Consider the following 26137-nt stretch of genomic DNA (forward strand, 5'->3'; position numbering starts at 1 on the left):
TAGAGTTTTATTTCCCCAATCTGATAAGAAGTAGCCAGGTTATTCCAAACCTGTTACTGAGGACCTCAAAAGTTTGTGACACTAAACCAAGAAACTGATAGCAACCAAGTAAGGAGGCAGAGAGAGAGAAAGAGAGGCACAGGAGATAGTGTCCACTTGGTCCCATTACTGTCCTGACTAGGTCTATAGGGTGAAAGTGAGACTTGTCTGGGGACAGGTAGCCCTGGATCCCAAGGGAGAAAGAGGGGTCAATTAAGTAGGATCCCAGGTTGGCACAAATCATAGTGATAGGCCAAAATTACAAGGCAGGGACAGAGAGTTCCAACCAAGGACAAGTAAGGTTCACTGGCTTTGTCTCTTCTTTTTTGGAAGGGTAGGTGGAAGAGGAGGTAGAAGAGACGCTGTTCAAATGGGGACAGTCTTAGAGATTTCCCAGGTAGGAGAGGTCCCCTGACTAAATAATGTCAGATTTTTCAATATATTAATTATTTTTGTCTGTTTTTCTCCCTTCTTTGTTATATGGAATGTATCTCAGGGAGAAGGGGAAAGGAAAATATAGGTGATATGGAAACAAGACATCAATAAATTAAGAGAAAAAAGGAAAATGTCATGTGACACATGTTAACAAATTATTGACAAAGACTGGAAGAAAGGTTTCAAAGATCTAAGGATCATAGATGATAAGAGACTTCAGGGGTCAACTAGTCCAACTGCATTCTTGTCAAGATTCCCAGAGGGTCAGTGCTCCCACCCCAGGTATTCCAAACCCTTCTAACTCCTTCACTTTACAATAAGGAAATTGAAACTCAAAAGAGATGAAATCATTTGCCCAAGAGCACAAAGTAGTAAACACTAGAAATGGAAATTGCATTGAGGTCCTCAACTACAGAGTCAACATTCTTCCCAAAGCATTATGCTGCACCAAACAGTACAGATAGGAATATCTAGAGGCCAAGTATGGGTACAGGCAAAACTACAATTCTAGGAGAGGGGACTACAGAAAAATAGTGGAAAGTCAATGAGTGGTACAAAGATCATCACTTTGAAAAAACTGATTAGCATGCTTCTTCTGAAGAGCATCACTAAAGATCTGAAAACAATTTACTTAACAGAAACTCTAACGTATTACTCTGCCTCAGTAAAATTAAGCAAAAAAATTCTTCTTGACTTTCTACTTTGAAAATCATTAAATGACAGAAACTAAGAAAATTACTCAAGTCTTGGTACTGAAACCTTGAGGTCTTGTCAGTTTGTCAATATGACTTCCTATCATCTGATGAGCATTTAGTAAGCTGAGCAGTTCTGTCATATTCATTAACCTAGTATCAACCAAAAATAGCAAACTTTCTTTGAAGGAAAATGTTAAAAGTTTTATTGTGTGATTGTTACCGAGACTTCAGGGTCTGAAATAGTCATCAAATAAAAGCAGTTTCAACAAAAACCGTTTGAATTAAAGATCTGTGCTTTAAAAGCAAAACTGCTGTGAATCAGGACCACTAAAAATGTTTTGTTTTCCAAAGTAATTTCTAACCTGTAAAAATATTAAGGTTATTAGGGATTTTCAAAAAGTTGCCTCAGCATTCAAACCATTTGACAATACTAAAGAGTAATTCTGATGCTCTGAATGACTTCTAACGGAAATCAGTATTTAAGAATATCTTCAATGGGAAGTTAGTCAAAAGAAGGTTATCCTAAAAGTCAAAACAGGATTTATGATAAGAAATAATGAACACTTTCTGAGGGTGGTATGTTTTATGAATTCAGGAAGCAACTAACCCTAAAATTGTGAAAAGTTGATATGAAACGTTACATTTTTTTAAAAAGAAAAAAATTTTATAAGGAAATGAAAAATTCAGATTGAAGTCTGAAAACGAAGAAAGATATTTCTAATAGGAAAGATCAGACAAGTTTCACTTTAGATGTATGAAATATTTATTAGTTGGTAATCAATTTAGCATATATTGAAATGAGGCAATTGTAGTATTGCCATTTGTACTGCTATTAAGTAATAATGCTTCATGTATGCCCCTAAGATGATTATTCAGACACAGAGTATGAGAGTATTTCTTTAAACTTACACAGATTTAAGGAAGGACAATTTAAATTTTGACATTTTTAGAAGGGAAAGGAAGAGGCTTTGTAACATCTAATGATATATACCTAATATATATTGTATATATACATATATATAAAACATATAATAATATGTAACATACTAATGATATATGTTTTTTTTCTATTTTCCAATGTCTCTTTTTCTCCTGTATGCTCTCTCCTCTCCAGTTTTTTATGACAGGGCTCTCTCCTGGTTCTTCTCACACCTGTCTGACCACAACTTCTCAGTTTCCTTTACTGAATTTTCATTTAAATTGGAGGAAAACAAAACCCTATCAAAATTTTAACTTTAATGGATTAAACAATCTAACAAAATGTGAATAAAGTGACACAATTCAACAATTTGTTGCATGCAAAAAACATACTGAAAAAGAGAATAAAAATGAGAATAAAACAAAATCTACTACACATTAGGTGAATCCAAAATAGCCAAAACAAAACAAAAATAAAAATGAACAAAAGCAAGAGATAAAGAAGCAAACCACCTAAGGGAACTACAGACAATGAACCAAAATCAATACTAAGCAATATAGTCACCAACTGGAATGGTATCTAAATTCAAATGGAAAACTTAACTAAACCACCAAAATACAGATAGCACAAAGTTAGGAGACTGTACAAATGGAATAGAAAAACAAAAATGAAAATATAGAAATAAACAAAACATTGGAGAATTTGGAGGTGAAAGATTTAAGTTATCTTTTGAATAAGAATATGTATTTCTCAGCATCACATAGTATCCTTTACAAAAACAGAGCTTATACTAAGGCACAGATGAATTCTAAAGGTAAAGAAAGTCACAAAGATTGCAGTACCTTCTTTTTATGCAAAGGATATTATTTCATCTAATTCATGAAGATAACTATAATGTTAATAATAAAGAGTAGGCATTCAAAACAATAGCCTTGTTGGGAGTAAGTGAAGGTTTGAGTTAGCATTTGATAAAACTGATGAAAAGACAGGTTTCAGTGGAGAAGCATATCAATACTTTCCTCACAATCAACATCTACAACATGTCAATATATGTCTATGTTGACATGAATATATTTTTGGTCAGAGTAAAGACATCCAGTGTGCTACTACCTCATACGTCTTCAGAAATCAATCAACAAGCATTTACTAAATACTTACTACTTTCCAAGTACTGGAAATACAAAAACAAAAGCAGAAACGGTCCCTGACATAAAATACACACAACCAAACATTCTTGGCCATCTCCAGTCATTCTGAAGGATATGAGGTCACTAGATTCAGATGGCTCTGGAGGAGAAGGGAGGCTGGTGACCTTATACAGATCTCTCTCACTCAAAACAAAGTCAAGTGCAGGTCATGTCATCATTTCTCTGATGGCATGGTCTTCTTCAGCAATGAAGGATGAACACAAGAGACAAGTACATATTTAGAGATGTACAAAATATATACAAAGTAGATAAAATGTAACTTTAATGGGGAGACTATCACTCAGTTGGGATCAGGAGAGAACTCCTGCAACAGGTGGTGCTTGAACTGATTCTTAAGGAATTCAAGGGATTCCAAGAGGCAGAGATGAGAAGGGAGAGCATGCTAGATATGAGGGACAGCCAGAGTACAAGTCTTCATGTATGATGAACAACAAGTAGGCTAGTATGGTTGGACCTCAGAGTGTGTGGAGAGGAATAATGTGGCTTTCTAAAAATTTATTTATTATTTATTTTTAGCATTCTTTTTAAATTTTGAGTTCCAAATTTTCTCCCTGCTTCTCACTCCCTTCCACAACTCACTGAGAATGCAAGCAATATGATATCAATTATATATGTGAAATCATGCAAAACATTTCCATATTAGCTATTTTTACAAAAACAAGCAAAATAAAGAAAGTGAGAAAAGCATACTTTAATTTGTACTCAGAGCTGATCAGTTATCTCTTTGGAGGAGGACAGCATTTTTTCATCATGAATCCTTCAGAATTGTTGAAAAATAATGTTAAAGAAGACTGGAAAACTAAATTAGGGGCAGGTTGTAAAAAGGGTTAAATATGAAGAGATATATTTGATCCTAGAGGAAATAAGTAGCCACTGGTGTGAAATGGTCAAACCTGTGCTTTAAGAAAATTCCCTCAATTTTTCCCTGAGTACTGATTCTTTTTCTGTTGCTCACAAAAATACTCTAGTCTTCTCAATTCTTAGTTTAAATTAAACCTTCACTAGAGACTACCATACCCAGTAGCAATAATGCTGCATCCTTCCGCCCTTTCTCAGCTTAAACCCCTTGAAAAAAGCCACATAATACTTCATCTCCTCTCATCCTCTACTAAGCCTGGCATTCTGGCTTCTGACTTCATCAATCAACTGAAACTAATCTCTCTCCAGTTTTCAGTCTTTGTCCTCCTTGACTTCTCTGAAGCATTTAATACTGCTGACCACCTTCTCCTGGATACTTTCTACTCTCTGGGCTTTAGTAACACTACTGTCTTCCTTCCCCTGTCCCTGTCTAACTATGCCTCAGGACATTTTCCTGGATCTGTATGTGAGTCACAACCTCTTAACTATGGCAAGGTATGAGCTTGTTTGATATGGATGGATGAAGTCATAGGAGTAGAGTAGATTGGGGAAGTAGGCTGGGGAAGTATGCAGTTAGGATATCTGAAGGAATATCACTGCATATGCAGAAGTACCTTAGTATGAAAGCAAGAATTTCGGTAGAAAGAGGAAAGCAAAGCAAAGCAATGAACTCTGAGAAAGGAGGGAGAATGAATTAGGCATTGGTAAGTAACAGCTACCAGGATCTGGAATGTATGATAAATATGAATAAGATTAACCTCAACAGAGCAGAAGCTCCAGAAAGGAATAAACTAACAAGGGCAATGGAAAGAAGAAAGGAGTGTAACAACTCCAACTCTCCCACTGCGTCTAGTATGTCAGAGATATGAGAAAAGGTGCAACAAGTACAGTTAGTTCTACTATATATAAAATTATGAAATAAAAACCAATTAGCTTGTAGGGAAAGTGGGATTAGGATGCAACATTCAAAAGCTTCATCAATGATACAAAAAAAGATAGGAACTTAATAAAAATGTTAAAACAGTTTCACTCAAGTTAAACTGTTAAGGAATGATATGAAAATTACAGTAAATAGCAAACATGGTCCTGTCCTCCAGGCCAAATGAGGTATTGGGCAGATCACAACTCCTCATCTCAGGCAGGGCAGATCACAACTCCTCATCTCAGGCAGGAAGGAGACCATGGGGAAAGAGAGTGGTTCTAACCAGTCTTCTATTGCTCACAATTCATACAATAAACAGAGCAATTTACCTGGACAAAGACCTGAAGTTTTGCTTGTGGAAGTAGGCATCTGAAGGGTTGTAACTTGTGAGTTATTGTGAGATGGTGTAGTTTTCTGCAGCCTCACTGTTTAACAAATTCAAAATTTGAGTTAAGCTCAAAATGTGTTGGAACAAATATGAGCTTTCAAAACATATAATATGGCAGAACTGACTATACTGAAAAGAATAGTGAAGGGTTTAGTATCAGGATGTGGAGCTACATCTTTGAACAGTACCAGATGACAGAAGGAGCTTAAGAGGAAGAAAAATGAATGGAAGTTCCTTTGTTATTATGTAGGAATTTTAGAGGGCACAAGGAACGGAACATGGGGTGGGGTTGGAGAGAGGAAGGTTGAAGCTGATGGAAATGAGGGAGTGGTTAGCAGAAGCTGGAGTGAAGAGGTACTTTTTTGACAGTCTAAGATTAAGTATCACTTGGTTGAAGAGTCAGAGTCAGTGGGAGAATGCTAACCATTTTGTGAAAAAAAAAAGCACTACTGATGAAGGTAGGTGATTGATGAAGGTAGGTTTGAGGTTTTTATCTGACCCTTGGCACAGTCAATTATCAGAAGCAGCAGTGTGTTGGTACTGCTGTAATACAGAAGGCTCTCTAGAAAGCCAAGCAAGGGAGAAGAGAAACTGACAATACTGAGATGTAACAGGGGATCAGCAAGCCCATCCTTAGCTAGAACAAAAGGAGGTGTTGTCCTTTCTGGACTTCAAAACCATTGCAAACAGGACTGGTAGTGCCTGACATCTAGCTGTCTAACTTAGAGAAAGTTGTCATGTAATCCTCAAGGGCCTTTACATAATCATGACTTCTGAATAAGTAAAAACCTTTGATATTACTGGAGATCAAATGTCACTCTGGGCATATCTCTAAAAGCCTCTCCTCTGCATTAAGTATAAGGATCAAGATACTACACATAACTGAAAGGCAAAAGTTTTTATACCATTGCTCTTGTTGACTCTAATATTTAACTAAGTTTGGGTATAATCCAGGTTAGATATATCTATCTTTGTCACCATAACAGGATGCCATCTGGTTCAAGTTGATTTACTGCAAAGATACTAAAATGGAGCATGAAAGTTTCCTTGGAAACACAGGGAATCCAATTAGGTTTCAACCAAATGTTAACAAATTAGGTCTTTCAAAGAATCAGAAAAGCAAAAAGCAGATTTCTTACTTCAGTCAACTTCCTCTGCAGTAAGAAAGCAAATATCCTGTATACTGCCCTCACTTTAGTACTTGAAAAGCCCAGTTCTGATGTCATCACTCAAACTTTCAATGGCTCCCTAGTGCCTACTAAATAAATAAATGCCAGAATTTAAAACCTTTCAAATTTTGATCCCAATATTCCTTTCCACCCTTATTTATTTCCCACCACCATCCTTCACAAATATTACTGACTATTTGGGAAACCCTGAGCAAATCACAACTTTTGTAGCCTTCAGTTTCCTATAATCAGTCTAAATTAAGTCTAAGGTTCCAAGTAAATGAAGATGAAGTAAAGGAAATTATTAAGAACTATTTTGTTCAATTATATGTCAACAAAAAGATACTTAAATTAAAGATATATACAAAAATGCAAAATACTTAGATTAACTGAAAAAAATAGGCAATAAAAATGATCCAATATAAAAAAAACTGAACAAAGCACAAATTAACTCCCCTCCAAAAGTCCTCACAAAAGTCCTAGACTTTTAGAAGTGAATCCTAGCCAACATTCAATGAAAAATTTTAATAATATATAAAGTGCTTCAGAAAAAATCAAGAGGGAATCCTACTAAAATCCTTCCATGAAATAAATATAATCTTGAATCCTAAACCAGGAAGAAATGAAGAGAAAAAAACTGTATACTATATCCCTAATGAGCACCAATGCAAAAATTTTGAATAAAGTATGAGTAAAGAGGTTATATCAACATGTTAAGAGCACTATGCACTATGACCAGTTTGGATTTACACTAGTAATGCAGGGTGGGCTCTATATTAGGAAACCTAAACATAACAGATCATATTAATAACAAAGGCAGAGACAGTGTGGTGCCACTAGTGGACGGAGAGCTGGCCTAGAAGACCTAGGTACAAGTCCCAACTTTAACTCTAATGGCCATATGAACCTCAACCCTCAACCTTAACATCTAAAACTAAATTGCAGAAAAGGTACCTGCATTAGGAGTTCTCTAAAGAAATCATAGGTACAATCACTGTCCCTTACTAACAACAAAAACTTTTTAAAAAATCACATGATATCAATAGGTATAGATAATTCTTTAACCAAATACAACACTCATTTTAAAAAAATTCAAATAGTAATAAATGTATTGTTCCTTAATATGGTAAATAATTTATTGTAAAACCAAGAGTTAAAATTATCTGAAATAGAGCAAGCATAACCATCATTACTAATATTATTTAAAATGGCTCTAGAAATGCTACCCATAGGAATAAGAGAAAGGAAATGAAGACACCAAGTATAGAAGTAAAAAGAAAACAAAGTGATCACTTCTCACAAACGACAAGATAGTTTGTTTAGATAACTTTTTGTTGTTGTTCATTAGTTGCGTCTGACAATTTGTGAGCCCATAGGGAATTTTCTTGGCAGAAATGCTGGAGTGGTTTGCTGTTTCTTTCTCCAGTTCATTTTATAAATGAGGAAACTGAAGAAAAAGAGTTAAGTGACTTGCCCAGGGTCCTATAGCTAGTGTCTGATAAGAAATCTGAACTCAGATGTTCCTGACTCCAAGGTCACCTCTCTATCCACTGCACCATCAAGCTGCCCCAGGTAATGCTATAAAATAAACTAAAAAACTGATCAAAACATTTGCTAACTTCAATGAAGTAGCAATATATAACATAAAGCCAAAAAGATCATTGACTTTTCTGTGTATAACCAATAAAACCAAAGAGGAAGAGAAAGAAAAATCCCATAATTGGAAATGTTACCTGCTTATAGTTGGGCCCTGACAGTATAATAAAAATGACAATATTATCAAAATGAATTTACAAATTCAGTTCCATAGTAATTTCAATAAAAGGGTTACTTTAGAGACAAAAAAAAGTCTCCCCCATTAGAATGTGAGCTCCTTGAAAGCAGGAGTGTTTTCTTTTGTATTCCCAGCTTTACTCATTCATTTATTCAAAATGGGGATAATAACAGCATCTACCTATTGTGAGGATCAAATGAGATAGCATATATAAAGCATTTTGAAAACTTTAAAATGCTACAAAAATTTTGGTTACTATTTTATTAATATAATAAAATGTTATTATGCTATAAGAAATGAGACAGGACAGATTCAGGGAAAACTTGACTTAATTTATGCAGTATATCTATTTATATAATGACTATAATATTATATAGAAAGCAACTGTGAAAATATTAAGAACTATGTGACTCTAGAAGACTTACAATGAATCATGCTTCCCAACACTTAAAAAAAAGGATGGTCTAGAGAAGATATCTTTTCTTTTTTAAAAAAAAATACAGTTATTTTTAGTTTTCAACATTCTCTTTTATAAGATTTTGAGCTCTAAGTTGTCCTCCCTCCTTCCATTCTCCCCTTCCCAAGACAGCATGCAATCTGATATATAGGCTATACATGTATGATCACATTAAACATTTCCACATCATGCTGTGAAAGACGAATCAATAAAAGGAAAAACCATCAGGAAAAAAACAGCAAAAAAATGAGAAAATAGAATGCTCTGATCCGCATTCAGACTCCACAGTTCTTTCTCTGGATGTGGATAGCATTTTCCATCATGAGTCTTTTGGAACTTAGATCACTGCATTGCTTGAAAGAGCTATGTCTATCAAGGTCGGTCATTGCACAATATTGCTGTTACTGTGTACAATATTCTCCTTTCACTCAACATCAGTTCACATAAGTCTTTCCAGTTTTTTCTGAAATCTGCCTGCTCATCATTTCTGTATTCCATTACATTCATATACCACAACTTGTTTAGTCACTCCCCAATTGGTGGACATCCCTTCAATTTCCAATTCTTGGCCACCACAAAAAGAGCTGCTATAAATATTTTTGTACATGTGGGCCTTTTTCCCTTTTTTTATTTCTCTGGGATACAGACCTAGTAGTGGTATTACTGGATCAAAGGGTATGCACAGGTTTGTAGCCCTTTGGGCATAGTTCCAAATTGTTCTTCAGAATGTTTGGGATCAGTTCACAATTCCACCAACAATGCATTAGTGTTCCAATCCATATCTCCAACATTTATGATTTTCCTGTTTTGTTATGTTATGATAGGTGTGATAATGGTACCTCAAAGTTGTTTTAATTTGCATTTTTTCTAATCAATAGCGATTTAGAGCTTTTTTCATGCCTATAGATAGCTTTAATTTCTTCATCTGAAAACTGATTGTTCATGTCCTTTGACTGACTTGTATTCTTATCGATTTGACTCAGTTCTCTATATAAAATATATAATTTTAGAAATGAGGCCTTTATCAGAGACACTGGCTGTAAAAATTGTTTCCCAGCTCTCTGCTTCCCTTGGTTGCATTGGCTTTGTATGTGCAAAACCTTTTTAGTTTAATGTAATCAAAATTATCCATTTTGCATTTCGTAAGGGAACATTTATATTTTAAAGTCAGTGTGCATTTATTTTGTGTGATGATACTTATATTATAAGGAAGGACTTTTATTTTTATTTTGGGGAGGAAGATTTTGGAGCAGGAATGAGGAGTATGTTGATAAGGTTACCAGAAAAAGAAAAAAGTATCTATTAAAAATTTTAAAATAAGTCAAACACAGTGGTAGAAAGTTCAGAAGGGGAAAAAGGCAAACTAGGCAGTGTTGAATCCACCATGTTAAATTTGAACTATACTTCCTCTCCCCCTCAGAAAAACCCAAACCCAAGTTACTGTTATTGGGGGAAGAAGAAGAGAGCAAAATATAATCTCTGTATATTGAAAAGGCCATTTTTATTGATGCTAATTAAGTTCATAATAAAAAAGAAAATTTTGAAAATAAAAAAAGTTAAAAAAGCCCAAAGAAAAAGCTTAGGTAAGAGAGCTAAAATATCAAACAATTCCTTTTCCAGTTGGTGATACAAAGTCTCAATCCTGTAATATGGTTTCTTTTAAAATTTATTCAGGTCACATGACCTAGTAGAGAACGGAAGGCTATATAACCAGAGCCTCAAAATTTATAATCTACAGAGTCTAAGCCATATAAGAATTAAACTGGAACTCTACTAGAAATACAGTATCAACTCACCATGTCATCAGTTTGACTGTAAAGGAACTGAGAGCTACTGACTGATTCTAATTCTATATCAATAGTCAACACTGAGACTTCAACATGTATTTCCAAAGAAAGTGCTTGTTAAATGAATATTGGTTGCTTTCAGAGTGAGAGCAACTAAACCTGAATAATTTTGCTGCAATTTTAGAATAAAAAGCAGCTTGAGTCTACAACAAGGGTGAGAATTCTCCCAAGACTATTTACTTAAAGAGGTCTCTGAAAAGACTATGTAATAATTATGGTTTTGCTGAACTGAAAGAAGTTGTCTTTTCTCCTTGCAAGTGCTTCAGCTGCTGGGCTTTATATGCAATTAGTTCAAAACCACATTACACAGCCACTGACACAAGAATCCCAAATTAGAATATAGGCATATTCCAGTTTACATACGACTAACTTATAGACCTCTCTTTCATGGCAAACAGCTTCCTCTTCACCTCCCTTTTACTTTACATGGTACCAGGCAGTGGTGGAAATTAGTAGTGAAAAAGGCTAAAGGAGAGAAGGAAAGGTGGAAAGAAGAAAAATCCCCTCATATTATTGTTCCTAACTTTCTTTCTCCAAGATGATCTTTACTCCTCAAAACATTCTATCACCCTCCCGACATCAGTGGTCCCTAGAATTTCAGAACTCATTTCAAATGGCACCTTCTACATAAAGCCTTTCCTGATTTCTCCAGCAGCCTGTGCATTCCCTCCCCACAAATTCCTTTTTTTTGCATCCTTATTTATATTCCTGACTCTCTCAACAGACAAAGCTTCTTGAGGTCAGAGATTGTCTGAACAGAAGCAGGACCCTCGTTCAGCACCAGGTAAGCTATGCCCTAAACCTTATGACCTCCAGCAGCATCAACTACTTCTCCACCATATCCCCTCAGCACAGAACCAGACACCAAGGGTCCCCTGTGGGTCTCAGGGCAACATCAGTGTAGAATCAGATAAACAACCAGCGCCTGAAGACCCTGGCACAAGGAGTGTGAAACAAACAGTGCCCCTTCTATCCTGGAAGCAGAATTCAAATTTAAAAGAAAGGAAAAAGGCCAAAAAACAACAACAAAGAGAATCTGACCGTAGAAAGTTATTATAGTGACAGTGATCAAGACACAAACTCAGAAGAGGACAACAATGTCAAAACACCTATGGGCAAAACCCCAAAGAAAAATGGGAAGTGGTCTCAAGCCCAGAAAGAACTCATGAAAGATCTCAAAAAGGAGTTAAAAAGCATAAGAGAGGTAGAAGAAAAATTGAAGAAAAAAAACAAAAGTGATGCAAGAGAATTATGAAAAAAAGCCAACAGCGTGGGAAAAGAAAACAACTGCTTAAATAGTAGAATTGGCCAAATGGAAAAGGAAGTATAAAAGCTAACTGAGGAAAAAACATTAACTTTTATATGCACCAGGAAACAAAAAAATTTGCATGACTCCGCTTTATTGTGGTATTCACTTTATTGCAGTGGTCTGGAACCGAATGCACGATATTTCCCAGGTATACCTGTAAATCGAAAAACCAATGAAGGACTCAGAAAAGAGATCGTCCCACACATCCCTCTTCCCACCCAGCTCACAACTAAATGGGGAGACAAAATGAACCAATAGAACTGAATATAATATACAATGTCAAATATGGTTACCATAATCAGATTATTTTTTGCTTGATTGTTTCTGATATAAGGGAAAGGGAGGGACCTGTAAAATGACTTAAATATAAAGACATAAAGTATCAATAAGACACTTTAAAAAAAACTACATTAGGAGAAATTAGGTTACAGAAGGCAGGTAGATATATAACAATGTTATAAATAGAGGCCTGACTGAAAGAAGCTACATAGTGGGGGTTTTAGAACATCGTGGTGGGTTTTAGCTATAATGTATTAATGACATTGTGAAACAAAGTTATACAGGGCCATTCGCCAACACAAACTCTACTGAGGATCACAGTATTTAAATTCTGTCTTGTGAACCTCTACCTTTCTTAGCACTAAATGTACTCTGATAGAATGGGGAACAGGAAACACAAGGGAGGGGAATAAATATGAGTTCATAAATTTTAAGTACAGGATTTTGGTAATAAAAAAAGTCTTGGAGCTAATTAAAATCTGCCATGGACTCATTAGGAAACAAAATATATTTATCTTCTTAGGTACCTGAAAAAAATTCCCCACAGAATATCTTTTCTTTAATGTGCAATTTTCTCAAAGAATTTATAACACACGGGTGGTGAAAGTTGAAACTAAAGGGCTACATAAAGGAAAACTGACTTTTTAAAGTTTGATTTGTCTTTTTTTTTAATCTCAAACAATCAAATAGCCAAAAAACTAAAAGGAAAGAGGATGGGAAAATGGAGTTCACCGCATTTACAAAGCCAGCTGAAGGATGAAATGAGAGCACAGAACACCATTTTTACATTAAGAGCTGAAAAAAGAATACATTATCAATAACAATTCAAGACATAGCACCACAGTTAAATCTGCAAAGAAAAAGACTGGACATGTTTCTAATTTATTCTAATATACTTTAATATAAAGCTTATAGTGTTACTAGATAATTGCAGTAAAATAAAACTTTTTATTTCTGAAATTGGATGTGTTTCTCTCTCTTGTAAAATAGTACAGTTAGGCATTAAATAAATATCTACTGAATTGAAAAAATTAGACACTAAAAGTCATCCTTGTTGCCTGGTGATTTGCAAAAGCTTAGCCAGCAACACACAGCTATAATCAGGATAATCATCTGTGAAGCCATATGCATTTTTATCTGTTGCAAACCCTGTGAACTCACATGTTTGAATAAGTCAAATGCCTTTGTCCCTCTCTGAAACTCCCAAGAAGTGATGTTCCTGGCTTGAAGGTTGAGATTCTTGGAATAAAACAAATCTCAGTTAAAAAAACAAGAACAAAATAAATCAAAGAAACCCTGACTTTCCCTTAACTGCTTTCTGAAGTAATGTTAAAATACTCTCCTTTGGATGGGACTAATTTAACCTCTAGAGGTAGAATGGCAAGACACACTACTAAATATAGCCTCAATTTTGGCTTTTTCAATAAATGTTCAAAAGATCGTGGTAAAACTAAGTTCATCATACTATTTTATTCTTAGCTACTAAAGATTAAAGCAATTAATGGACACAACAATAACCTAAGATTTGCCTCTAAAAAAATATTTTGTCAAGCAACTTTCATGCTAAAGAGGTAGGGAGTCAATTCTGAATTTAACATTTTAATATTCCAGAGTTAAATAACACAGACAAATGTATGAAAGAAACAAAAACTGAGCTGTGCTGTTATTCCAAGTCAGAAGACACAGGAGCATGAAACCATTTTACCTTTAGACACAAGGTCAATTATAGCACAGGAGACTATTGCAATGAAAAGCAACCAGGTTTAATGATCTATTTTTCTCCTGGAACTCCCTTTACAATATAAAAGTATGTATGTTATCGATTCCACTTATGTTATTGCATCAGAAAGGTTATAAGGAATTAGCATTAAGAATTAGAACAGATATTCAAGAGTACCTTCTCTTCTGTGCTCCCTCAATTCATTTTACAAAGGCAGAGTATAAAGGTCCCAAATGTTTACTGGTATTTCTCAATTCAGCTTTGAAGCTTTTAAAATATCATTATGAGACCACAGAAAATTGATAAGCAGCTGTTTTCATTTAGTTACATTTGTTCTTGAAAGACAATTATATCCCATCATTTCACTAAAATTTAATGACTAAAATTTAATGGATTAAAGATTACTTAATTTTAACTGAAAAATACAATAAAATCTGAAAAACCTTCAGTAATTTATGTCTGGTTTATAATTAGTCTTCCATTAAAATCCAAATGATGCCTCATCATGTGATGGGGGTGCCTGTAGCTTCTGTACAGTTATGTCACCAGAGCTCAGATCCTAAACTCTGGCAAATCTGCATCCAAGCTGGAAAGGCTTCAAGTATAAGAAGGATAAAAGACTAGATAAACTGTTCCTTAAGAATGGCAACTCACCAGACTGAAGAGTGATTAATTGTTTGGCTACAACAATTCTGCAAAACGGTTTTATCAAGTTGCAATGAAGTTGCAATCTGCAAGACAACTCACACTGACAAAGCCATGGATCTCTACAGTAATTAAGTATTATAATCAGTATCTATTATTAGAAGAAACATTGCAACGAATGCATACTTTATCCTAAAACAATAGATCCCAATGTTTACCATGACATTCCTCTCTCAAAATAAACACATGACCCTTTCAGACAGTGAGATTGACATAAATGACATATAAAGTATTTCTGAACACCAGTGTACATAGCACAACTATAAGAGGTTGGCAGACACATAAACAGAAATCTGAGTTTTCTCTAGGATCTTACAATCTAGTTGATGAGGAAAAAAACCAAACCAAGTAATTATAAAGTAGTTACCAGCAACTGTAAAATTAACTTATTATTCTTATTAACTAACTGAATACAAGTGCTATGGCTACAGCATGTAAGGGAATCTGTTTTACATACTATGAGCTGCAAAAATTGCAGGGGCCATCTAGTCTCGCCAGCATAAAACTCCTCTCTCTCTACACTATTCCCAAAAGATGGTCATCAAGTCTCTGCTTGTAGACCTCCATGCAAGGTGGGGGAGGAGTGTGAGGGAGAGATTTTACTGTCTCCCTCAAAGCAGCCCATTCCACTTCTGGACAGCTCTAATTGTTAGGACACTTTTTTCTGACATCAAGCCAAGATTCTCTTTAAACAACCACCTAACTGCTTCCAGTTCGGCTCTCCAAGGCTAAAAGCAGGAAAGTCTAATCCTACTTCCACAGGACAACTCTTAAAATAATGATTAGGTTTATCATCTGAACTTACTTTTTAGACTGAGAAAAAGAAAGAGATTTTAGTAGAGGAGAAAACAAGGAATAAAAAGACAGGAATGCCAACAGTGTTGGTGGGATCTGGGATCTAAGTGAAGAGCTTGTACCAACGAGTCACACCCCTTTTGTAGGCTTTCAAGAATCCCTGGGTAGTGTGATCATTAGAGCTGACACAGAACATATGAGAGTAACCTATTTAGTTCCAAGTTCATCTAGTAGGGTTATGAAGGGAAAAGTAAGTAGTAAAGGTAGAACCTTTGAAGAAGAAAGAAGAGAAGGAAATATGCTGCATATATCTGGGAAATAGACTGCCAACATCAATGTGCCTAAGTGGCAACATAGCAGCACCAGTGTCACCCTGAGGTAGAGTCATTTCCTTATACTCTTACACAGCCACCCTACACCCCACCCCCCTTCCCCCAGTGCTGTGTAGGAACTGAAAGTACATTCTCAGCACCTGCTATTTGGAAACAATCTATTCAGCTGACAGGAAAAAATGAGCACAGTAAAAGGAAAACAAGTAATTTGAAATTAGAGAACCCAAACAAGGAACTTTCCTCCATACATAAGGATTCAATGCAGTCTTTCAGCTCTGGCATTTAATCAACATAGAAGAAAACCAAGAATTCATCTTCTATGAACAAAGAAATCCCTCTACAAGTGTATATATCAGGACAAAGTACCTGAAACCTCAACAGTAGCGTGTTCATATCAAATCCTTTCGTTTCAGTTTGTAATTCATCCTTGCAATCACCTGAAATTAGAAGCCTTCGCTGAATTTCAAGAACCACAACTACAAAAAATTCTGACCAGTCAAATCTTAAGATCAAATTTTCGACTCTCCATCTTTTCTAAGCAATCATCAGCCCATATATCAGGTATATATATGTCACAAAGGAGCTCCTATTTTTCAGGAAGATATTCATTTGAACATGAAATTAAGAAAAAGCTGTCAAAAGTCCCATCAATTTTTTCCTAAAGATATTTCTTCTACCTCTCTATGCTTACCATCACCGTGCCAGTTCAAAATTTCATTCACCTGATTATAATTTTGAAGCTAACTTCCCTGATTACAGACTTCCCTCCCTCCAATCTAAATCCTACTAATCTATACTAACCTTCCTTAATCACCAATTTCATCCATTAAGCAGTAAATTAAATGAGGGCAGGGCATGAGTTATCTAAAAACTTGGAATTTTCTCTAGCATCTAGCACAGGTATCCAGACACAGCAGTCATTATTTGCTGAATTAATCACATTCCTCACTTCCAGCTCAGAAATCCTTCAATTACACTCTAGTCCTACACGTCCATTCTTATCTCCTCTGTCAGCTTGTCTAATTTTTCAGAGTCTCTATAAATCCATCTTCATCTTCTAATTCAACTTCATTTCCCACTATTCCCTAACATAAACCCTTAGATCCAATCAGGCTAGTCTCTTCATAGCATGCATATGTTCACATTCTTGCCAAAACACCCCCACAGACACTCCTTAAGTGTCTTCCATCAAAGCCCACCTCAAGTCTCAGCTCCTCCACAGACCTCAAGTTTATGAAACTCCTCTTAGAAGTCTTTACCAAACATTTCAGTATTTCATGACATACTATCTTTGATGTTAGCTTTGTCTCCTACCCCCACAGAGATCCTAAGTCCCATAAAGTTAGGAAAAAAGCCTGACACTTTTTATATCTTTCATATTCATAGTACTAAGGCACAGTACTTGACACATAGTAGGTGTTCCATAAATGTGTCATTGATTGAAAGAGTCTATATCTCTGAAAGAAGAAGTCACTGTAAGTACATGAACTCCTAAATTTTATTCTATCACCTTTATAGAGATTAGGTAATAGGTGATGTTGGGTAGAGTAGATTGTATGTGACTGGCCCTCTGCTCCACAATTCAGGTCAAAATTCTGAGTCCAAATGAACATAGGCCTAGTAACCCACTTGGTACCTTCTATAAGCAAGGCACTGCAAATACAAAAATAAGCAAAAGACTACATATCCTCTGCCTTCATGTAAGTCATTTACCTGGAAGATAACTATTAATACAAGTTAGTTAACTAACTTGTTAACATTTGATAGCAGTGAAAGAAAAATGGCAGAAAGACTTCAGGATGGAAGAATGCCTTTTGGCTGGAGGGTAGAGAGGTTTTACATACAGAGATGAGAGGGCTTAATGGAGTAAGTAGTACACAAGGGCACAGAGAAGGATATAAGCAAACTTATGATATCAAAAGAGGTTAGAAAAGACTAAATAGTCCAATTTGTTTAGATCACAGACTACATGAAGAGAGGTAGAATAAAATAAAGCTAGAAGGATAGGGTAGATCCTGATTGAAAAATTATCTGAATTCCAGTTTAAGTTTTAGTTTACCCAATAAGCATTGGAAAATTCTTGAAGATTTTTGAGCAGGAAAATGAACTAATCAGATTTGGGCATTACTTTGGCAGCAGTTTGAAAGGCACATTAGAGAAAGGAAAGACTGTAGGTAGGCATATCAGTTAGAGGGCTGCTATATCTAAGCAGGAGAAAAGGGGTTTAAACTTGGGTAGAGAGAAGAGATAGCTAAGAAGTATTGAAGAGACAAAAACAGGATTTGGCAAAGATTGAGAGCAAGGGAAATATCAAAAATGGCTTTAAAGTTTTAATGTTTAAAGTTTAAAGTGGTAATATCACTAATAGAAATAAGAAAATTTGAATGTGAAGGAAGCAAGTTGAAGGGAAGCAAATTAAACTTAACTTTGAACAAGCTGAATGTGAGGTTTTATAATAAAAATGGAAAAAACTCTAAATTTTGGAGTGAGAAAACTTAAATTCAAATGCTGCTTCCAACAGGTTCTTTGCATCTTTGATCAAGTTATTTCACTTCTCTGGTTCTCAGTGTCTTTATCTATAAAATGAAAGGAGTGAGCTGGATGGCCTTGGCAGTCCCTTCTCACTTTGAATTTTAAATCCTAGAAATGTTCTACAGGTAGCAGAAAACTATTTGCAACAACTACAAAAATGCAAATGAAAAGAACAATAATAACTATAATAAGAGAAACTGAACGCTGTGGAAGTATAATGACCAAGTATAGCCCAAAAGAAAAGAGTATACTCTTCTTTCTTTGTAAAGATAAAGGAATACAGAGGTGGAACGCAGCTTGCTCTGAGACTTGAATAAAGTATTGGTTACTTTTGCTGAGCTGATTTTTCTTCCCTCTTTTCTTCTTTGTTAAAAGAAATAGTTCGCTGAGAGGAAAGGAAAGGAGGAATATATTGATAAATGAAGGTGATATAAAAACAAAAGATATCAACTAAAAGAAAAACTACAGTTGTGTCACTATCAGATTCAAGAAAAAGCCTACCCACACACAAACAAAAATTGTGCATACATGTATGCATGAGTAAAGGGACTAAAACCCAGTAAAGAAGTTTAGAATTTAGTGACATCTGAAGCCATAGAAGTAGATTACCATACCAGCAGGGAAAGGCCAAGGATCAGACTTTGACAAATACATACAGTTAAGGTTAAAAAGGAAGAAGACAAACCAATGAAAAAGACAGAAGTGATCAAAGAGGAAGAGAACCTAGGAGAGTCACAGAGACTAAAGGGAGAAGAAATCATCAAGGAAAGAATGAGAGTGTTAAATGCTATTGAAAAATCAAAGAAAATGAAGACAGAAAAGGCTACTGGATTCAACAAACAGGAGATCGCTAATGACTTTATAAGGAATAGTTTAACAGGATGGAAGAATTCGAATCTAAAGTAGTTCCAGGAAGTCTAGCCTAATTCTGTGTCATTCCTCTATCCCTAGAAGAAAGAAACAATTTTTAGGTTCTACATGTGGATCTGCTCCAGGGTTCATTTAATATAAACGCTATGGGACCATCCAGAGCCTACCTTATGAAGGACTGAGGAAAGAAACCCAAATTTCTCCAGCTTCCTGGTAATCTTCCAAGCCTGGGTTTATAACTAGTCTGAGTAAGATAAATTTCCTTCATTCTTATACATACCAAGTGGGGCTACCCTTCAGGGAGAGACAGGGAGTTGGCACATTTCTCCTCACAGACTCAAAAATCATCTAATTCCTTCGGACAGATGTGAATACTGGACCCCAGAGAGGTGAAATGATTTGACTAAGGTCACACAACTAGCCTGGTGAGAAAGCTAGGAATATGTAATATGTCTTCCAGCTCTAGGCCAGGATTAATTCCACAAAATCAAGGTTATCTCTTCTGAAAAGACATTTATGGAGCAGTATAGTCCACCAAATAAGTGTATATAAAGATGTCCTATTGCACAGGAAAAAACAATCAAGATTATTCTCTGAGGTAGCTGGCGAGAAATAATAGACAGGAGTTCTATCTTCTCAGGTCCAGTTAGCAACTACTAACTCCAAGGTCTTCCATATTTCATCAAATATGATCACCCAACATTTACTAGCAAAGTTCATACAGATGCTGATTTCAATATGTACACAAAGAATTCCAGCTACTGTTTTATGTCCCAAACATCTTTAAAAAGCTAAAGTCACAAAAAAAGCCAAATGGCTAAAATGGATCTACTTATTTTTTAATAATTAAAAGAAAAACTATATGCTTTTTACTAATTGCTCCCAAAGAAGAGAGAGTAATTTTCTTCTTCAGCTGTGTTAGAGAGTTATGAGTCAAGAGGCAACCATCTTCATTCATTTTTGGAGTTAAGCCACAAGATTACTAACAAACTGCTATTCAATTGAGACTAGAGTATGTGGCTATGCAGTAATGGCACTATGACTTCATATTCAAATTATCTACTGAAATGACAAACAATATGTGAATCTTTTACTTTTGTACTTTGAGAAAGAAAAAAGTTAACACATTTTGATTAACCTTTTTTAATACCAAACACATTTCTCTGAAAAGTTTATTTAGCTCTTTGAAAACACTCTATATATATGCTCTTGGGGTAATGTCAAACAACATTGGGTTTTTTTTTTTTTATTATTTTGGAGAGGGGAAGGCAAGGCTACTGGGGTTAAGTGACTTGCCCAAGGTCACATAGCTAGTAAGTGTCAAGTGCTTGGCCCTCCTGCACTCCAGGGCCTCCTGACTCCAGGGCTGGTGCCCTATTCACTGTGCCACCTACCTGCCCCTAGCATTGTCTTTTTTAATCAGTCTGCTGCTCTTTTAAGAGGGTCAAATAATTAAACACTTGCTTTGGGATACATAGATCATCTAGGTTAACAAAATGCTTCTGACTCATGGCTGAGGTCATTACATGTAACTTTTCAGAAACTTTCTGGATAAACAGGACTCAAGTTCTTTGATTCTCGGTGCTGAATGTGCAACAAGCAGAATCTAGACAGTAATCCAGAATGTCAGATAATCATGTTTAAGTCTTGAGAATAAGTTTTCATTGAGAAATCTAACAGTTTACATAAATAAAACCAAAGACCAAAAGAGATTTTTGTCAAATCTGAAATGCTGGTTTTAAGAAGTTAACGATACTGAGTTAACAAACAAGTTATCTGTTGAAATCAGTAATTACTTTATAAATGTTTGAAGCCTGTTCTGATACTTTCAGTGACTTTAAAAAATTATTACTCTAAAAGGTAAAGATCTATGTCACTCTAAATTCTAGTAGCAGTGCTATTTGTTGCAGATCATTTAAATTACGTCAAGGAGTTCAATTTCACAAGAACTTTTAAAAAACCTATTCTCAGAATTTTGTTTCTTCCTTTTTTAAAGGACAAGCTCCTATGGAATTTGAACCTAACTTTTTTAAAACTAAGAAAAACTTAGTTGTGAGGACCACCTCAAAGCTCAACCTTACATCTAGACTAATGAGAACATTGGGAAAAATAGATCATTTTAACCACAATCACACAGGACTGAAAAAGCCTGAAGCACTTTTACAAGAGGCTATGTTTCTGCATCATCACTTTCTTCCTGTTTAGAAAATTTCATGAGTTTCTTTCAGTCACAGTAGAGAGAGGCAAGTTCCCAGTAACACTCAAGGCACAAGACTACAGTTCAGATAAGCAGAAGTAAAAATTACATATAGTAAACGTAAAAAAAAAAAAACCCCCTCAAATGACCAAACACTAAACTTTAAAAATCTCTCCATTTAAAGGTGACACACTGTTCTATACACCCACAGCTGTAAAAGTAAATTATATATCTAAAAGGGCAAAGCTGCTAAAGTCAATTGTGTAAACAATATAATTAACATGTGCCAGGTGGAAAGAAAATCCTAGTGTAAATAGTGGGGCTCAAAATGAGTTGCAAACGTGTAGAAGCTTATTTTTAAACTGTCAGCAAGTTTCTTTTCTGCAATTACAGTATATTATGGGGTAATTGCTTCCCAAGTTTCTTTCAAGAAAATAAAAATCTGACTTCTGCAAGAATACGTTAACTACCTTATTATTTACCCTTCAAGATGACGATTCTCTTAAAGGGATGAAAATACACAGTCAATACTCTTTTATCAAGGTCTGCCATGCATTCTAACCTTCATAAAATCTGGGAACAAACAATTTCTCAAGTGGAAAGGCTTTCCTTGGTACTTGAAACTTCAGTACCATGGAAAAGCAAAGTTTATGACTATCATATAAGATGATGCTAACTTGATGCTTCTGCACAATTCAGTTTGATATCAATCCTCCAAACCTAGGCCACTAAAATCTTTCTAAGGCACCTGTGAAAAATGTTTCCATTTTTACTAGTACAATCAATTTACTCAATCACACTGCTTTGATTTCACTTAGAGAAATTGCTGATGTCAAATCCACGTATATCAACATAAGAAAGTTAGAATAAATGCTTATCAACTGACTGAAGTAATCAAGGCAATTTAAAAAAACAACATATTGTACCACCTTCAAAGTGATAATAAACATTTCATTCAGCAGTTATCTCCATCTATCCAGATTAAAAATGAATATACTGTGAAAATAAAAAAAAAACAAAAACAAGCAACGCTTCTTTGAATCTCTGGGTAAGAAAGATTGGAAGGCTAGAGAAGAGACTAGCATTGAGCATCAATCCTTACCTTGAGGATGTCACCCCTTTTGAAGCTCAACTCATCATCTGCAGTGGCTTTGAAGTCGTATTTGGCAATGGCTTCCATGCTGAGAGCTGCTATAAATGCTCAGCAGCTTGGGGCAGGAGGGAATGGAGACCTCCCTGCTGCAGCAGCCCAACTATCTGGGCTCAGACTCTCCTCCCTCCCTGAGATCTGATTCGCTGGAACTGCCTGTAGAGAAGATGTAAGATTCTGCCCTGAAAGAAGGATAAAAGACAACAAGTGAGAGTCAAGAATGGCCCCCATCAATGGTAGACCCAACCTGACAATACACTAGACTATACTGAGCCTTCAGATCCTCTGACTTGACCCTCCAGACTGAAACTCCAATTCCCCTCCTTTTCAGCCTCAGTCCTAGGGCCCCAATTGACAATAAGGTGGCCAATGGCAGTATCTGTTAAAACTACTCCTTACCAGACTTGCTTCTTAAATGGCTGGGTGTGTACATAACTAGGAACCTTGATCAAGTCTTCCTCCTTCTCTATCCCACTTCCCACCTAAAATTTAGAACATGAATAACTTCCCATGAGAGAAGAAATAGCAATCCCCAAGCTGAGTCTGTTCTCCAAAACTGTCTCTTCCTTCATTTCAACCAGCTGTGAGACCTCATAGGAACCTAAGATTGGCTGGGTACTGTTTCTCAACACCCAGATTAGAGAATAAATTTCAAACTTAAAATGCTTTTCTTATTTCACTCCCATTCCCCCACAGGAAGGGGCTAAGCTTATCTTCAAAAACTGGAAAGTGAAGAAAGAAGACTGAATAAGAAGTTTACCCTAAATAAGTTTAAAAGAAAAGGTACTTCAAGAGACTGCTTTCCTGGTACCATTTCTTACCTACAGTCAGAACAACATCCCACTTCTCCCTTAACAAAAAAAAATACCCATAGAGATTGGGGTCCTTCTCTCAAAGGATCACCTGTTTGGAGGTGAAAGGGACCTGAGAGATCATTAACTGCAAACCTCTCATTTTGGAGCTGAGAAAGCAGGGACCTAGAAAGGTTAAGTGACTTGCATAATACTGGAGAGCTAATAAGTAAGTAGCAGGGATGCAATTCCAATTCAGGTTCTTTGACTCTGACTACCATGCTCTTTCCACTACATCCACTACAAGGTACCTCTTACCCGCCATTTTGAGAAAATCAGCTATGGATCAACATCCTAAAGAAAACAATATGTTCCTTGGCAAGAATGAATCATGTCTAAGGGCAGCCAGGTGGTGCAGTTAAAGCACCAGCCCTGGAGTCAAGAGGACCTGAGTTCAAATACAGCCTCCAACACTTGTCACTTACTAGCTGTGTGACCCGAGGCAAGTCACTTAACCTTGTCTTGCCAAAAAAAAAAAAAAAAAAAAAAGGAATGAATCATGTCTAACTGACCACATAGACTAATACCCAAATTCAACTGTTTAAGTGCCTACTATGTATAGCGTACTGCGATAACTACTAGGGAAGACAAAGGTTAGACAAGACACAAAAGATAAGATTCCTGCCCCATGGAGTTTCCATTCTAGAAGAGAGAACACATAGGTGTCTCATATGAGAGGTATAAAGTAACTAAGGGAGAGGGATGGAGAGAAGAGAACAAGGAAGGCTTTATGAAAGACATACTGATTGAATTGGGCAGGAAATTAAAGTAAGGGAGAGGATACTCTAGGAATAGTGAAAAAACATCAAAAGAAAACATGGGGGCAGAAGGAACAGGATGAGGGGAAGACTGCAAAAGACCTTTCTAAATAATACTTACTATCCAATTCATAGGATATTTCTGAAATAAGCAATTTGCAAACTTTAAAACTATAAAAATGTGTTACTGAAGATCAATTTAAACTTAAAAGACAGTAGGAAACTACTGAAAGATGTTTAAAAGAGTGACATGATTGCAGATACATAACATTAATTATCAGTAATGAGGTGGGTGAAAGTTAAAAGGGAAGGCCTATTAGCCTACTACAAGTGGGCTTATACAGAGGTGGCAGCAGTGTGCCTAGGAAGAGGGTGAGAGATATTATCAAATTAGAAGATAAGACCAAGTGATGCGCTTTGGCCATTAAAGATGAGGGAAACGTATGAAAGGTAAGGTTTCAAACCTGGAGTACTGGGTAAGTGGTGCTGCCACTGACATTCAAAATGGATTTCTTTCAAAACTGGAGGTTCCAGGCATCTGGAGGAGTAAATGTGGAAGAAGGCCAAGCATCAGATCCTCACACAGGATTGTCCCAATAGAAAGAAGCTTTTTTCCCAGAGCAAGGAGGCATAAAATAGTTACTATAATTAGCAGTTAAACAAGTGACTCAGTTCTTTTGCCACAGCAAGTGTAGAAAGGACTTTAGAATATCACCTCTAAGGAGAAAGTGAATCTCAGCTAAGTTAATACACTATAAAAATTTAGCTTTTGTGAGATCAGGGGAGAATACAAGCTTCCTTTTACACCGTAATTCTCATTCTTGCTCAGTCACTATGCTCATAACAAAGAAAAAAAAAGCACGTGGCATTGCCACAATTATAATAGGGACAGATATTTATAGTGACACCTAGATCAGATAACAAGCACCCCTGAGAGCTCTTAGGAGGGGCAAAGATGATTATTATTCTTTTGTTCTCCTACAAGTTAGCAATTAGAACATTATTCTGACTGACACAGTTACAATTGGCCTAGTCCCGCCAAGGGGGAATATTAACATAGGGTTAAGGTTGGGCCACGGATTTTACAAATGGAAGAAGTTATCAGGAAGGCCTGAGTCAACTTGAAATAAAAATCTGGGGGTTCTAAAGACCTTGTGCTGCATGTAATAAAGAAATTTTTACAGAAGCAGGGAAATGACAAAGATGGAGCCTGCGAAGGGAGGATTATATTGAATTGGAATTAAAAAGCAAGAGTTCTAATCATCACCAAAAAAGCTAATATTAGGAAGATTTGCTCAATTAAAAGTTTTTCTTAAAAAATGGATCCAAGTTAAGATCCCAAGGACCTAGAAAACAGGCATTATTTTGGAGAAAACAAAAGACCAATGCTATAACTGCACACAGTAAACAGAGCAATGGGCTTATCTACCTCTTCTAGACACCTGACAATTTACTCCAATGACCTCAAGAATAATTTCCAACCCTGAGTTGGGAGGGCAACCTCTAATTCAAGGCTACATTATACATGCCTAGCTAACCAACCCTAATTGATTCATCAAAGAATGCTGCAGCTGGAAGAAACCTCAAAGAGTTAGTCTGACCTCTTCATTTTAGAAATTACAGACCCCAGATTAATAAAGTGATTTATCCAAAGTGATACTAGTTAGCAACAGAGCTAGGACTAGAACCTGAGTCCAGTCCAGCACTCTGTTCTATTCCAGACCTAACAAAGGGCCTGTATTTAACAAAGGGCATGCTACAATGTTATCCATATTTAAAAGTATTTCAAGACTAAAAACAACAATAATCGCTAACATTTGTATGGGGCTTTAAGGTTTGCAATGCACTTTGACCAGCATGAAATTGTTCTTCCTGCTTTCTGACATTGATTTTTGGTTCTGATTACCTAGTCTGAATTACCTGAAGGT

The 26137-nt window shown here is 35.9% G+C and overlaps 1 protein-coding gene and 1 long non-coding RNA gene across 3 annotated transcripts in view; both read right to left on the reverse strand.

The window, feature by feature from the left end:
* The window catches only part of GRB2 (growth factor receptor bound protein 2), a 103788-nt gene that overhangs the window by 73206 nt on the left and 4445 nt on the right, over nt 1-26137 (reverse strand). Inside the window, exons 2-3 of one of the 2 annotated variants that reach the window (XM_072645676.1) lie at nt 24674-24747; nt 22553-22782 (exon numbers count right to left, since the gene is read on the reverse strand). In XM_072645676.1, the coding sequence (XP_072501777.1) occupies nt 22553-22630 (78 nt within the window). In that variant the 5' untranslated portion in view covers nt 22631-22782; nt 24674-24747. The remainder of the gene's footprint in view (nt 1-22552; nt 22783-24673; nt 24748-26137) is intronic. The other variant, XM_072645675.1, reaches the window with a different exon arrangement.
* Nucleotides 12110-15635, reverse strand: LOC140528143 (uncharacterized). The gene is made up of 4 exons (XR_011975088.1): nt 15530-15635; nt 14674-14786; nt 13461-13538; nt 12110-12174 (listed from the first exon to the last, which is right to left on the reverse strand). It is a non-coding gene; the product is annotated as an uncharacterized lncRNA (long non-coding RNA).

This window comes from Notamacropus eugenii, chromosome 2, assembly GCF_028372415.1.
Source record: "Notamacropus eugenii isolate mMacEug1 chromosome 2, mMacEug1.pri_v2, whole genome shotgun sequence".
NCBI lineage: Eukaryota > Metazoa > Chordata > Mammalia > Diprotodontia > Macropodidae > Notamacropus > Notamacropus eugenii.